This window comes from Pteropus alecto, unplaced genomic scaffold, assembly GCF_000325575.1.
Source record: "Pteropus alecto unplaced genomic scaffold, ASM32557v1 scaffold25, whole genome shotgun sequence".
Lineage (NCBI taxonomy): Eukaryota > Metazoa > Chordata > Mammalia > Chiroptera > Pteropodidae > Pteropus > Pteropus alecto.
In genome coordinates, this window is record NW_006441955.1 from 6,024,850 (window position 1) to 6,039,422 (window position 14,573).

Consider the following 14,573-nt stretch of genomic DNA (forward strand, 5'->3'; position numbering starts at 1 on the left):
TGTATATATATGCTAGCTTTTGTTTTTAAGTTACAAGATTGACTACTTTTTGGAAGTTACAGCCATGTTATGATGGCTGTTTACTAATGGCAGAGTCCACATTTGTCATGATCATCGGTCCCCTTTTATTGCTAGGACATGTCTAGTCTCAGCGCACAGTGAAAAGGGCCCAGTGAGTCTCTGGGAATTAAAAAGAGAGCTTATTGTCTGGTTTGGTCTGGGAACAGCAATTCTAGACAAATGGAATCATCTGGTAAACTAAGGTGTTTTCTAACAATGGCATAGATATTAGTTATCTATTTCCAAAGATTCAAGACAGAAAAAATACCAAAGGCAAAAAATATTTTAATTTCTCTGGGAATGTTAAGGAGGCCATGGTGAATGCCTGCTGTCGGCCACCAACACACACATGTAGAAGGTTCAAGTTGTAGCACCAAAGTCAAATATTTGGAACAGGAAACCTTGAAAACTACCATTAACTGTCTCTTGCTTTGAGCACGTCCTTGAATCTTAATGTCTTCATCTATAAAATGAGAATCAGAGTAATAGGAGCCAGTATCCGCCCAGCACTCTATACACTGCAAAGCGTTTCTACATCTGTTCCCTTGAAACAGCCCACAAGATAGGCAGAACACAGCTGGTATAAGGGCAGATGAGAGAATGTGTGGGAACCTAAGCTGAAAACTGTGAAGCACTGCGCACGGGAATGAGCTTCATCAGATCATCGTCACAAAGCTGACCACCCCATAAAGCCCAGATGTTTACCCTACCTTCTTTCCTTGTTAGGATTTCCAAAAGCAGAGAGTCGGGTGTTTAAAAATAAGAAAGAAAAATGCAGCATCTGGTAAATTGGCCTTTCCAGCTGTTTGGAATCTGGATAAACGGGACTCTGCCATAAACAGATCATGATTCTTATTGTAAATGATGATAATGTTAGTCCCTGATGTCGCACCATTCCCAGTGCCTCCCGACTCCAGATCTGGAAACACAGAGGACCCCGACATTTACGAATAAGCTGCCGGATTCAAGAGCTCGCTCCCTTCCTCGGCTTAGGGTCTGTTCAAGGCAGAAGGCAGATCATCTGAAACCTGATTCCAGTATCTGTCACTGGGCAGCGGTAGCCACAAAAGACCTGAAGCTTGGTTCCTCTCAGCTTCCCCTGCTTAGTGCACCAGTTAGTGATCTTCACACATTCAATATTTTAAAAATCAAACTTTTGTCCCCTCTTGCACTATTCTCTTTATCTCAAAGATCACTGACTGTAGCATAGTGCCCTGCATGAATTAATAAAAGAAACCCCTTCTACTTTTTTTATAAAGCACTCTTACAACCGTTGTTTCATTTACCCTGGGAGATAAGCATTATTCTAGCGCAAATAAAAAACCAGAGGTTGAGAACGTTAAACACATCACAAGAGTAATCCCCCAAATAATCAGGCACTGAAGCGGCCCTTTCACACTCTATCACTAATGCTCTCCTCAGTCTTTCAAAGTAAGTCTCCCAGTAGATTTATAAATGAAGAAACTAAGGCTCAGAGAATGAAATAACTTCTCCCCAAGGTCCCACAGATCATCACTGGCGGGGTCTTATAATTTCCACCACAGTCAATAAATATTTTTCAATTGGTATTTCTATCTGTCTGTTTCCAATAAGTCTCAGACTTGGAGCTAAACACCAAACATTCAAAGGGTTATGTGGTCTGGGGAATATTTTGGTGGGAATAGGGAATAAGGTGCTGTTTCCTTAAGGCACTTTTTAAAAGGTCGCCATAGCTCTGGTTTTGTCTCAGGCCACAGGGTGACTTGACTGTGAAGAAGGGAGGGACAGAGGGACAGAGCCAGATCTGAAACCTCTTGAAATCTCTTCAAGCCCAAGTCCATGAGCAATGGGTTGGCCAGAGACCCCCGACCCCCAATCAGACCTCCAATCAGCCTTTTACACACAATACACTTCTCTCACTCTCAGGCCTCAGTTTCCTCATCTTTCAAATGGGTGTGATAAATCCTACCCCACCAGCCTCTGGAGGCTGTGAAGAAAACAGTTTAGAGGCCTCTTACAAAATGCTTAACCAGAATGACCATTCCAAATAAAATCTTGACTTAAAGATCTCATATTTTAGACACTGGGGGGAGGGGACTATAAATAAAAATAATTGGGGTTTGAGGCAATAGAAGTAGGAAGATCGTACACAGAGCATCCAGATGAAAAGTCTCTAACCACGGCTTGGAACAAAGGCTGTTTGGGAAAGCCATTCAGTAGGTCTGCGGAGACAGCGATCTTCAGATGACAGCCACGATTTTTCCAAACGCAAAATGTTGCAAGAGGGTATCTGTTTAAGGGAGGATTACGTATGTAGGGGGTGAAGCCAGGGAGCTCAGGGCAGCAAATATTACGTCTTGCTGTGTAGCACTCCTCTCTCCTTAAAGAGAACCTCATATGTGTATTCCAGCAATAATATTCTAAAGGCATTTTTTCTGTATCTTTCCTCTAAAATATGATCTCTATTTCTGGGAGAAGAGGCTGACATTTAAAACAACAAGACGAGAAACAGCACTCTCCTACAAAGTTGTGTGTTTTCATTAAAAAGAAAAAAAACTGTTTGAATTTATTTCATTTTGTCAGTCCCTGAAGAGGGAAGTTGGATATTTTTTACCCAGAACGAGCTCTCATCTCTAAAAGTAAGCCACCCTACCTTTTCTAAGTTGCTGGAGCTCATGCTAAAGGAGTGACGCTTACAGAGCCATAAAAGAAACTGTTTTTTGTCTTCCTTGAGAATCACTTGGAAATAGAAGTAAGCGGTCCCAAACACGGAAATAATGAAACCTCAAAGCCTTGGTTTCTCCCAAGGGGAAAAAAAAGGTGGAAGATGGGGGGATACATTGCCTTAACAATTTCCCCAATTTCTGGTTAATTATCTGTCAGTATGAAACTAACAAATGATGTCTCAATAATCATTAACTGTGATGAGAAGAACAGGCTCATGAGAATTCTAGCATCGTCGCTGACTTTGAGCCCACAAACTGTGCTGGGGCCTTCACCTTACTGGGTAGAGGAAGAGTACTGCGAACTAACTTTTAACCAAAGACTATGCTTCTAAAGTATTGAGTACAGAAAAGCCATTTTTCAAGTCAGAACTTGACTCAGTCTGGCTCATAGATTAATAAAATTTTTCATCAGGAATCCAGAAATCATCCCGCATAAATTAATTCCTTACTTGACAGATGGGGAAACTGAGGTACCAAGAGGGGAAGGGTCTTGTTGAAGGCCCTTGGTTTTTGTTACTGAGGGAGATTGGAATACCTCAAAATATGCCTTTAGTTGGCTCAGAGAAAATACTCAAGTGGCTACTCATCCTAATTTATAATAAGGTTTTGACGCTTTTCACACAGCTTTTATCGGAAACATACAAGAGCAAAATTATGTAATCTAACCTTTCTAGACACACATTTCCCAAAATAGACTTATTGCGCTTAAATTAGATGGTTCCTAAACAGGCATCACTTTAGAATGACAAGCTAGTCCCAAACAACTAGAGAGAAACTGACAACCTCAGGAGAAAGTTCCGAACACCAAGTTCTCCCGAGGATTCCTACAAATGCGTGCGGTGGAGACGTCAGGCAGCCCGAATCTCTCAACACCCCTCCACACCCCTGGCCCGGCGTGTTGGCAGGGCCAGACTTACCCTTCCCGGCGGCGGCGACCTTGGACGGACCATAGTTTCGGGGGCTCCGGGACCGGAGGAGGTCGTGGGCACGCGGCGGTGGCACAGGCGGCCGGGATAGCAGGTCACGAGGGTCCCCATCCCCGCAGCCGCCACCACTCACGGTGACCCTGAAGGCCATGTGCGCACCGAGGCCTGCAGGCCCACGGCCGGGACCGGGAGCGTCGGGAGCCTCCTTCGGCCTCTTGTCTGAGTGCGCCTCCGCCACCTCGCAGTGCATCGCGCCGGAGTGGGGCGCACTGCTGGGGGTCGCGCAGGGCTCCTGAGGATGGGAGACAGCACACGAGCGTCGGTACGAGGGGAGCGGCTCTCTTCTTGTCCCGGGGCTGGAGTTTATACAGATCACGAATCCCTGCTTTATTCCTCACTCTAAAAGACTAGTGCCACCAAACACCCTAACCTGACAAACCCACCTGACTCCCAGTAAAAGCCCCTCCCTGAAGGCAGGAGAGGATCGCACTTTCTTCCCTAGCGAATCGAGGATCCCAGCTGCCGGCCACGGCAGCGCATACCCTTAGGTTCCTACACTCTCCCAATCAAATGCGTCTCCACCACCTCCGCCGATACCAGCCCTCTTTGGACGAATGGGGAAACTGAGGCCTGGAAAGGGGAGAGCGCCTGTGCGGCGTCACCAGTGAGACCGGGAGTGGGCGGCAACAAGGATTCCCCCGGCAGGGCTCTAGCGAAGCCGCGGGGACTGCTCCAGGAGGGTCGCAGGCTGCGCCTGGGGGGACAAGGCTGCGCGCAAGGACAACGGACTGCGCACCCACGGATCCCAAGCACAGACTCTCCGAGATTCACCCACAACCACCTAAGCTGCGAAAAATGGGAGTCCGAATAGGAGTCCGAGGATGAGCGCTCACTCCCGTGAGGCGAACCCATCACGCGCACATCGAGACACGCACACTCCTACGCGCAGCAGAGAAATTGAACCGATCACGCGCTCAAACTCGCACAAACTCAGTAATGCCAATGCATCCCCACTCCCACGCACACCACACACCCCCGCTAATGCACACTCAGAGACACGACGTACTACATATACTATACTCTCTCGTTCATCCGTCCTGGGCCCCCCTCCATAGAGACTCGGCCTTTCCATCATCCCTCCTGTAAAGAGGGCCCTGGCACCCCCAATTCTCCTTTTCCTTTGGCGCTCCCCGCGCCATTCCAAAGCTCCCCGGGTTCGAGCATCGCTGGGACTCTAGCCCCAGATTTCGGGCCCGGGCGCCCACCCTTCTTCCGGCCACCGGCCGCGCCCCCTCTCACCTTGCCACAGCTGCAGCAGCTCCTGAGGCGCACTGTTCGCGGCGCCTCCACTGGCGCCGCAGCCCCCGCAGCCGCGGCTGCAGCCGCGGCGTCCTGCGGGGCGGCACCCTGAGGTGGGGGCGGGGCCAAGGCCTGCCCGACAGAGACTTTGGCCACTGGCTAGCTGAGGCCGCCCTGTTGAGGCCAATCGCGGCGCGAGGGCGGGACCTCCTCGCCTGGGGGGCTGGGCGGGGCTGGGCGCGCGGCTGGGCGGAGGGTTTGACAGGCCGTGGCGGCAGGAGCACTGCGCTGTCCGCCGTCCTCCCGCCAACAAGCGGGGCCAGGCCGGTGGGGCGGTGCCACGGGTCACAGAGGCTGGGCTCTGTCGTTGGGGCCGGGCTGGCCTGGGCGGCGGAGCTCACTGAGCGTCAGGAGAGCGGGTTCAACCTGGCTCTGTCTGTCTCTCCCAGTGGCTGGAGCAAGACCCTTCCCCTGTCTCTAGTCAGTTTTCTTCTCAGATGGGAAGGTAATAGATGTGAAAGTGCCTTAAAAGTTTTCTTGCGGAACCCAACTTGCTCACCTGGGAGCTCGCACAGATTTCTTAGCGAGTCAGCTTCGAAGTTGAGACCCGAATCCAGAGCTCTCAGACCACTTTTTTTACCTTTCTGTTTTTGTTGTGCTTTTCATCGGGAAAAGCCCTGGCTAGAGGGCCTCAAACTCAAAAGATAAAAGGCAAACAAACAAAAACAGAATCCCAGATCTCAACTAGAAGATATTCCAATTGCATCCATGAATCTGCCTGGGGGTAGGCAGCTCCAGGAGAATCTTACAGCCCTGGGTGTTGAGATTCAGTCTTCCAAGTAAAGTTCCTCCAGGGCCTGGAACATGGTTTCCCTGCATTCTGGGCTCCCCTCACAGACAGCAGTGTCTCAAGGATCCCTGCCTAATGTGTAGAAAGAACACTGGACAGAGAACAAGACTTTGGGGTGACTGGAAGCAGGGGCTCAATTCTCTTCTCTGAGTGTCAGTTTCTTCTCGTGCAAAACTAGATTGTTCACCCCGGCTCAGACTATTTGCCAGGGCTACTGGAGGATCCAATCATGTCTCTAAGATGGTCCCCGTATTTCATCTCAGCCTGCCTCCTCTGCACTGTTTGTTGGTGACCTGGGTGGGTTCCAAGGGTCTTGTCTGGCTTTGCACTTTTTGAAGAGAGAGATCACTTTGGCCTTGGTTTCAAACTGAAAAATGTATATGGAGCCACTCCCTACTACACAACAGGTCAGATCTCAAAACACAGGATTCTGCAGAGTAATAGATCTTAAGCAGCAATCCCAGAATCTTTGAAAACCAGGATTTTAGAACCACAGAATCCTAAAGTCTGATTTCCTATAATTGATTAAATATGGCATCTTACATTTAGAGAGCAGTAACAGCACGGAGGACCTCGGAGATTGAGTTAGACTCACCCCACATACAGAGGAGAGAGTATGTGACTGGCTCACAGCAGTATGGTCGGTGTGGCAGAGCTGACACTAGAATCCAGGATTCCTGACTCTCAGTCCAGTGCTCTTCCTCCTATACCAGCCACGCTGCCTCTAATAGATACAAGATGTCAACCAAACCCATCCATTACACACAGACCATTACCCAAGGGATGCATAGGTCTCAAAGGTCTTGCCTCTGTCTGGGGATTTAGAGTTGGGAGGTTATTGCTACTTTTATGGCAGGAAGGGAAGGGGCAGAAAAGAAGCAATAGTAGCTCACCAATCCTTCAAACTTGCCACCAGGTGCTCCTCCTTGCCCCACCTCACCCCCCAAACACACACACGTTTCTGAAGTTCCAGTGCTGGCTCATAGACTTCATAGCTTTGTATATGACATTTCCTGTGCTAACACTTTTCCCCTTGTCCGCCTTCATTTTCCTTCCTATGAATTGTTTAAGTCCTTACGACTTTAAGCAAATCATAACCTCACCCTGAACCTCATTTTTCCCTCTTAAAAAGCGAGAAGGTGGAAGATTGCTGGCCTTTCAAGTTCTACCCTTCAGTAAGTCCAGGAGCCAGGTCCCCTGTCTTTCCTCCTTCACCATACATGTACACACACAGCACTGCATACTTAGTTGGGACTCTGAAAACATTTGCTGAATAAGTCACTTAACCAACTGGAACTGCAGGCAAAGGCCTCTAAATTTCCAAGATGCAGCAATTGCTCATTCAGTTATTCTTTACTGAGTACCTCCCTGAGCCAGCCCCCATACCTGAGCTAGGGATTTGGAGATCCTGTCTTCTCCCACTGAGTGCACAGCTCCACCCCACCAGGACAGATGGGTTTGTGAAGCCTGGAGAAGCAATGAGAAGGTTAACCTTCTCAATAAAATGGACTTCTTAAACACTGTATGTGGCAGGACCCTTTTGGGGATACAGAGATATGCATTTTGTTTTCCTAGAAGAAAACACAAGAAAGTGTTAACAGTGGTTAAGGGAACAGAGGACTGGAGGGAGGCCTGTATGTTTCATTTCATACTTTTCTGAACTGTTCATATTTTCTAACAACATATATTATCCTCCTTCTCTTTCAACAAGAGTTATTTAAGTAGTAGGTTATGGGCTGTAATTTTTTGTCTTTATACTTTTTGTATTAAAAGTCACAAATATGTTAATTGTCAAGAACAAAACAAAGCAAAACAAATAAAACCTATTTCTCCCTTTAGCAGACCAGACAAATAATGTGTGCTTTTTAACACTAATCCATGTTCCAGTCAAACTCTCTTCTGCTCTCTGGTCCCACATACTGTCTGTCTACTGGATATCTCTATCTGGATCCATCTGCAAAAGCAAACATCATGCTTTCTTCTCTGACCTCACTCTTCATTCTGATGTCCCTACGTGGGTGAATGGTCCCATGGCCACGTCTCCCAAGTCAGAACTCTGAGAGTCATCCAAGGCCCCTCTTCTCCCACAGTCCCATATCTGATTGGCCATAAATCTACCTATCAATCCCTCTCCTCTTATTGTCTCTACTACATTTCTTCCCAACTCTTCTTCCTGCCTCCCGCCTCGTCATCTTTCCTATCATCCATTTTCCATACTAGTCTCCCTATCAATCTCTGAAACATAGACTTAACCATGTCATTTCCCTGTTTAAGCCAATAATCATTAACAGATCTCAATAGCCATCTAAAGAGTCAAAGCATTTTCTCACCCTACTACTTAGCCCTATTCTATGTTCCAAACACCCTAGGATATTTTTCATCTCCTAGAATCCAGAACATATATTCATGCCTTCTTAGCTTTACAGATGGTGTTTCCTATACTAACACTTTTCCCTCTTGTCCATCTTCTAACTCATTTCTATGAATCATTTAATACTTAGCTCATATGTCGCTTTTCCCAGAGCCTTCCCTGAATCTCCTAGCTAGAATTATTTTCTTTCCTGAACACTCCCACAGCAATCTCTGCTTCATTCTATCTCAGAACTTATGATGCTGGCTTGTAACTACTTTTTTTTTTTTAACAGCCTGTCTCTCCCTCTAGACTGAGAGCTCTCTGAGAGCAGGTGCAGCCTTTTGCCTTTGTAACTCTAGATCCTAGAACAGATACTGGCACAGCATCAGCACTTGGTAAATGTTTATTGAATGCTGATCGAACAGATCCTAGAACAGATACTGGCACAGCATCAGCAGCACTTGGTAAATGTTTATTGAATGCTGATCGAATTATTAAAGACTGACTAGTACTTCATTTTTAGCTAAGTACTTCTTCATTCTATTATGACCCACCCCCCTCACTATCTTTGTCTAGGGGTGTAAGCATATATTCAGCAAATGGTTGAGGCAAAAATAGATATTTCTGTGTGCCCAGGAACTCCTGCAATCTGGAGGCATGAGGAAAGAGAAGGATAGACGTGGTGGATGTTATACTGCTTACCCTGCCTCTATTTCTTGCAGTTAATGGAAGAATTAACATTGGTTGGGGAACCTATTATGTACCAGTTAGTATGGCTGACACTCTACATATGTGTTCTTGTTTAATCCTGACAACTCTGAGAGAAAGAGGTTATCACCCCTCCTATAGGTGAGAAAATAAAAGTTCAAAATTAAGCAATTTGCCAAAGTTCTCAATCAAGAGTGCTGCTTCCCATACATCTATGGCCAACTGAATTTTGATAAGGATGCCAAGACTACTCATTGAGGAAAGAATATTCTCTTCAACAAATAATGCTAGGACAACTAATATCCACATACAAAAGAATTAAGTTGGATCCCTACCTCATACCATATACAAAAAGTATGTAAGAGCTAAAAATCATAAAGTACTTGAAAAAACTTTTGTGCATCAAAGGACATTATGAAGATAGTGAAAAGACAACCTACAAATGGGAGAAAATATTTCCAAATCATACATCTGATAGAGGTCTAGTGTCCAGAATATATTAAGAGCTCTTACGACTCAACAATGAAAAGACAAACAACCCAATCAAAAAACAGGCAAAGGGCTTGAACAGACATTTCTCCAAAGAAGATATACAAAAGGCCAATAAGGACATGAAAAGATGTTCAACATTATTGGCCAATAGGGAAATACAAATCAAAACTGCAATGAAGTATTAGTGCACACCAACTAGAATGGCTATAATTAAAATTTTAAAAATTAAAAGAAAAAAAAAAAACAGAAAGTAACAAATGTTGGCAAGAATTTAGTGAAACATTGCTGCTGGGAATGTAAAATGGTATAGCCACTGCGGAAAACATTTTGATGGTTCCTCAAAAAGTTAAACATAGAATTACCATATGACCCAGCAATTCTTCTCCTAGGTATATACCCAAAGAACATTGTTGTGTAAACAATCCAAATGTTCACCAAAGATTGAATGGATAAGCAAATTGTGATATAGATAGATAGATAGATAGATAGATAGATATAGATAGATAGATATAGATATGAAGTACTGATACGTGCTACAACATGGATGAACCTCAAAAACATGCTAGGTGAAAAAGCTAGACACAAAAGGTCACGTGTTGTATGATTCCACTTATATAAAATATCCTTAATAGGTAAGTCCACAGAGACAGAAGGCAGATTGGTGGTTGCCAGGGGCTAGAGGGAGGGACAAATGGGCAGTAGTATCTACCCAATGGGTATAGATTTCCTACAGGAATTATAAAATCCATGTAATGAAAATTTGGGGAAGTTAGATAGAGGTGGCAGTTGCACACCATTGTGAATGCACTAAATACCACTGGATTATTCACTCTAAATGATTAATTTTATATTATGTGAATTTCAGTTCAACACAAAAATTTTTAATTTAATTAAAATTAAAGAGATTGTCTGCCAGTTCAAAGCCTGGGCTTCCTTCACTGCACTTCTAGGCTTTCATTGAGGGCAGTCCATAGAATGGCTTCTATAATGTTTGTGACTCTGGTGCTATCAAGCTAAGAGACATGAGCAAGTCACCAACCCTGGTTCTGCGATACGGCACCTGCCAAATAAAGATGATAGTACCTGACCCATCAAGACTTCCATGAAGACTCAATGAGAAAGTAGAAAATGAGAGGTGATGATGATGATTAATGAAACACCCAATTAACTTCTCCCACCATTTCTACAGTGCATCTTAGAACTCAAAGATGCACTTTTTTTTATTTATTTTTATTTTTTATTGAATTTATTGGGGTGACATTGTTTAATAAAATTATAGAGTTTTCAAGTATAAAATGCTCTTTTAAAAACAAAACAAAACAAACCTGAAGAATCTCAATATAGAATACAGTCACGAAAGGCCAATAAAGATGTTTTAGATGAAATTTCATATGTGGTTAGAGAATAAGAACCAACTCTAACTAGGAATAGGAAGGAACTTTCTTAACTAGATAAGTACATCTACAAAAACAAAAGCCTACAGCTAACAACGCACACTCGTACTACACTTAATGGTAAAAACAGAACACTTTCCCACTAAGATCAAGAACAAGGTTAGAACATCTGCTTTCACATTCCTATTCAACATCACACTGGAAGTCTGAGCAAGTGCAGTAAGGCAAGGGGGAAAAAAGACATACAGGTTGGAAAAGAGAAAATAAAACATGACCATCTATGTGGAAAATCCCATGGAATCTCTCCCCTACCCCCCAAAAAGCTCCTAGAACTAATAAATAAATTTATCAAGGTCGCGGGATACAAAATTAACATTTTAAAAATCCATTGTATTTATATACACTAGCAATAAACCATTAGAAATTAAAATTTTTTAAGTACCATTTATAATAGCACTTAAAAATGATATAGTTAGATATAAATCTAACAAATATGTGCAGAATGTATATGTTGAAAACCACAAACCTCTGATGAAAGAAATCAAAACAGATCTAAATAAATGAATAGGCGTATCATGTTTATAAGATTTAATATTGTTAAATTATCAATTCCCCTCAAATTAATCTATAAATTCAATGTGACTTCAATCAAAATCCCAGCAAGATTTTTCCAATAGAAACCAACAAGGTGATTCTAAATTGTATTTGAAAAGGCAAAGGAACTAGAATAACCAAAACAATTTTGAAAAGAAAAAGATTTTAAAACTCAATGTAAAGCCATAGTAATCAAGACAGTGTGATAATGGCAAAGGAATATACACATAGATCAATGAAACAGAATATTCCATACTCTATAGAAACCCACATATGGCCAATGGATTTTGTCAAAGGTACAAAAGCAATTTAGTGGGGAAAGGATAGTCTTTTAACAAACAGTACTGGAACAGCTGCACATACATACTCAAAAAAAAAAAATACTTTGATTATACTTCACACACTACACAAGAATTAACTCAAAATGGCTCAAATGCAAAGTTACAATATCTAGGAAAAAAAGCCTAAAAGAAAATCTCTGTGACTTTGGGTTAAATAAAGAGAAATTATATATGATGCCAAAAGCACAACCCATAAAAGAAAAAAATGTTAAATTAAACTTCATCAAAAATCTTAAAATTTTGCCCTGCAAAATACACTGTTAAGAGAATGGGGAAAAAAAAAAAAAAAAAAAAAACTTGGAGAAAATGTTTGCAAATCATATGTTTAACAAGTGACTTGTATTCAGAAAATTTAAAGAATCCTTACGTCTTAATAAAAACAACCAAAGTTTTTAAATGGGCAAAAGATTTGAACAGATACTTCACCAAAGAAAATATGCAGATGGAAAATAAGCACCTGAAAAGATGCTCAGCATCAACTAGTCAACAGGGAATGCAATCTTAAAGCACATTGAGATACCACTACACACCTATTAGAATGATTAAAATTTAAAAATAAAATAAAATAACAATACTAAATGCTGGCAAGGGTATAGATCAACTAGAATTCTCAAACATTGCTGGTAGAAATGCAAAAAGATAATAACTACTTTGGAAAAGTTTGATATGTTCTTATGAAGTTAAACACAATGCTTACCATGCAACCCATTCAAACTGGCAATATTTACCCAAGTGAAATGAAAACTTATGTTTGCACACAAACCTGTACATGAAGGTTTTTAGGAACTTCGTCATCTTCAAAAATTGGAAACCAAATATCCCTCAACTGGAGAACAGATAAACTGTGGTAAAACCACAGAATGAAATACTACTCAGTAAGAATATTGACTTAACTATTGATACACATAACAACATCAGTGAATCAAATGAATTATTGTAAATAAAAGGAACCAGACTCAAAGGACTACATACTGTATGATTCCATTGATGTGAAATTCTGAAAAAGGCAAAATTATAGAGAACAGGTCAATGGTTGCCAGAAGTTAAGGATTGGAAAAGATTTGACTGCAAAGGAACGAAGGAATTTAGGGGAGGAAGGGTCAATGACTGAACTGTTCTATATCTTGATTGTAGTGGTGTTTACACAATTCTATTTTCCAAAACTCGTAGTTCAGTACACTGTGGATTTTTACTGTATGTAAATTTAAAACAAACAAAAGAGTCAAGGTGATTATTTTTAACATTAGAGACTCTTCTGAATGAAGTTTCCAGTGAATCAGACACACTCTAGAAATAGAAACTGTTGAGGGCTTGGGAAGCCAAGTTCTACTAAACTCATTTCTTCCAGCTCTCCTCCTTTCTTCTTTCCTCATCCTGTGTTTTCTCTTACCTGACCAATGACACCACCAAGCTGGAATCCTAGGGGTTATTCTAGGCCCCTTTCTCTCCCTCCATCCACATTCGAGACTCTCGGCCTGTGATTCCTGCCTGTGTGCCTTCTGTAAGTGCTCCTTCTCTCCATCTCCACAGGTGTGGTCCTCATCAGTCCTCATCATCTCTAGCTTGAGTCACTAAACAGGCTTCTCACCTTGGTCCTCCTGCCTCTAGCCTGGCCCCTCCAATCCATCCTCCTCCCTGAAGCCAAAAGGGTCTTTTTAAATCACTGATCCAACCGCATTGCTCTCCTTACGTAAAGCCTTCTGAGTTCTCCTGGCTTTTCGGAGACAGAAATTGTTTTATTTGTCATTGTAGCCCTAGTACCAAGCACAGTGCCTGATGTCCATACATACTCAGTGAAAGATAGTTGAATAAATGCATAAGTTAATAAAGTGGATGAAGGATGTGTTAAAGGATGCGCAGGCCCTCTAGAAATTCATTCAGAGAGGTCAAAAGACAATGGCTAAGAGTGGCAGTAGGAAGCACCAAGGTCTCTAACCCAGAGCTCCTCCATCCTGATCTAATGATATCTATTGAACACCTACCATGTCCCAGGTACTGTCCTAGATGCCAGAGATTTATGGAGCTTCTGACTGATAGTGGACAAAAGTATTCAACTAATCGTACAAATATATACATACTTAGAAACAAGGAAAAGGCCCTGGGGGAGTAATGGTCCATGCTATGAGAAGACATGAAGTGAGGAGGCGGGTCAGAGGCTTGATGGACTCTAAAGGGTCAAGGAAGGCTTCTCAGAGGAGATCATGATTAAATAGAATCTAAGAGGATAAGATGTCACTGGTGGTAGAGTTGAGGAAGAGCATTCTAGCAGATGAAGGAGTATGTGCCAAAGTCCTGAAATGACAGGAACTAAGATTCCTTCCAGGCAGCAAAAGAAGGGCAGTGTGATTGGAGCCACCAAGTGAAGGGAGGGAAGGCACCAGATGAGACTGGGGAAGGAAAACGGCTGGATACAAAATTAGCGAAGGGATTGTAGGTTGGAAACCGACATGATCAGATCTGTTCTGAAAATACTCTAGCTGTTGTGTGAAAAATGGATTGAGAAAGGGGCAAATGTGGATGCTGAAAGAACAGTCAGGAGATGTCCCAGAGAGAAATGCCAAAGAGCTGGGCTTCGGCCGCCAGGGGTTGGTGAAGGTGGAGAGGAGTGTCTGGAACTCAGTAAACTTGACAAGCCTGAGTGATGGGAGTGAAGGAGAGTGAGGAAAAAGAAGAAGCCGGGTGTCTGGCAGAAGAGCAATTTTTGAGTTTGGAACCTCCCCTGGGTGGCCCAAGGCATTCTTCATCTTTAGGGGTGGTTTCTGGAAGCAAAGATGCCACAATTACCAGGCCACTAAGTCATACCTCTTCCATGTTCTCATTACTATGCAACCGCTTTTCATAAAAAGTTTAG

General features: G+C 43.0%; 1 protein-coding gene across 1 annotated transcript in view; it reads right to left on the reverse strand.

The window, feature by feature from the left end:
- GLIS1 (GLIS family zinc finger 1) overlaps nt 1-5,095 on the reverse strand; it is a 215,019-nt gene extending 209,924 nt beyond the window's left edge. Inside the window, exons 1-2 of the mRNA XM_006919218.3 lie at nt 4,991-5,095; nt 3,683-3,983 (exon numbers count right to left, since the gene is read on the reverse strand). Of these exons, the coding sequence (XP_006919280.1) occupies nt 3,683-3,941 (259 nt within the window). The 5' untranslated portion in view covers nt 3,942-3,983; nt 4,991-5,095. The remainder of the gene's footprint in view (nt 1-3,682; nt 3,984-4,990) is intronic.
- Between the last annotated feature and the right edge of the window lie 9,478 nt (nt 5,096-14,573).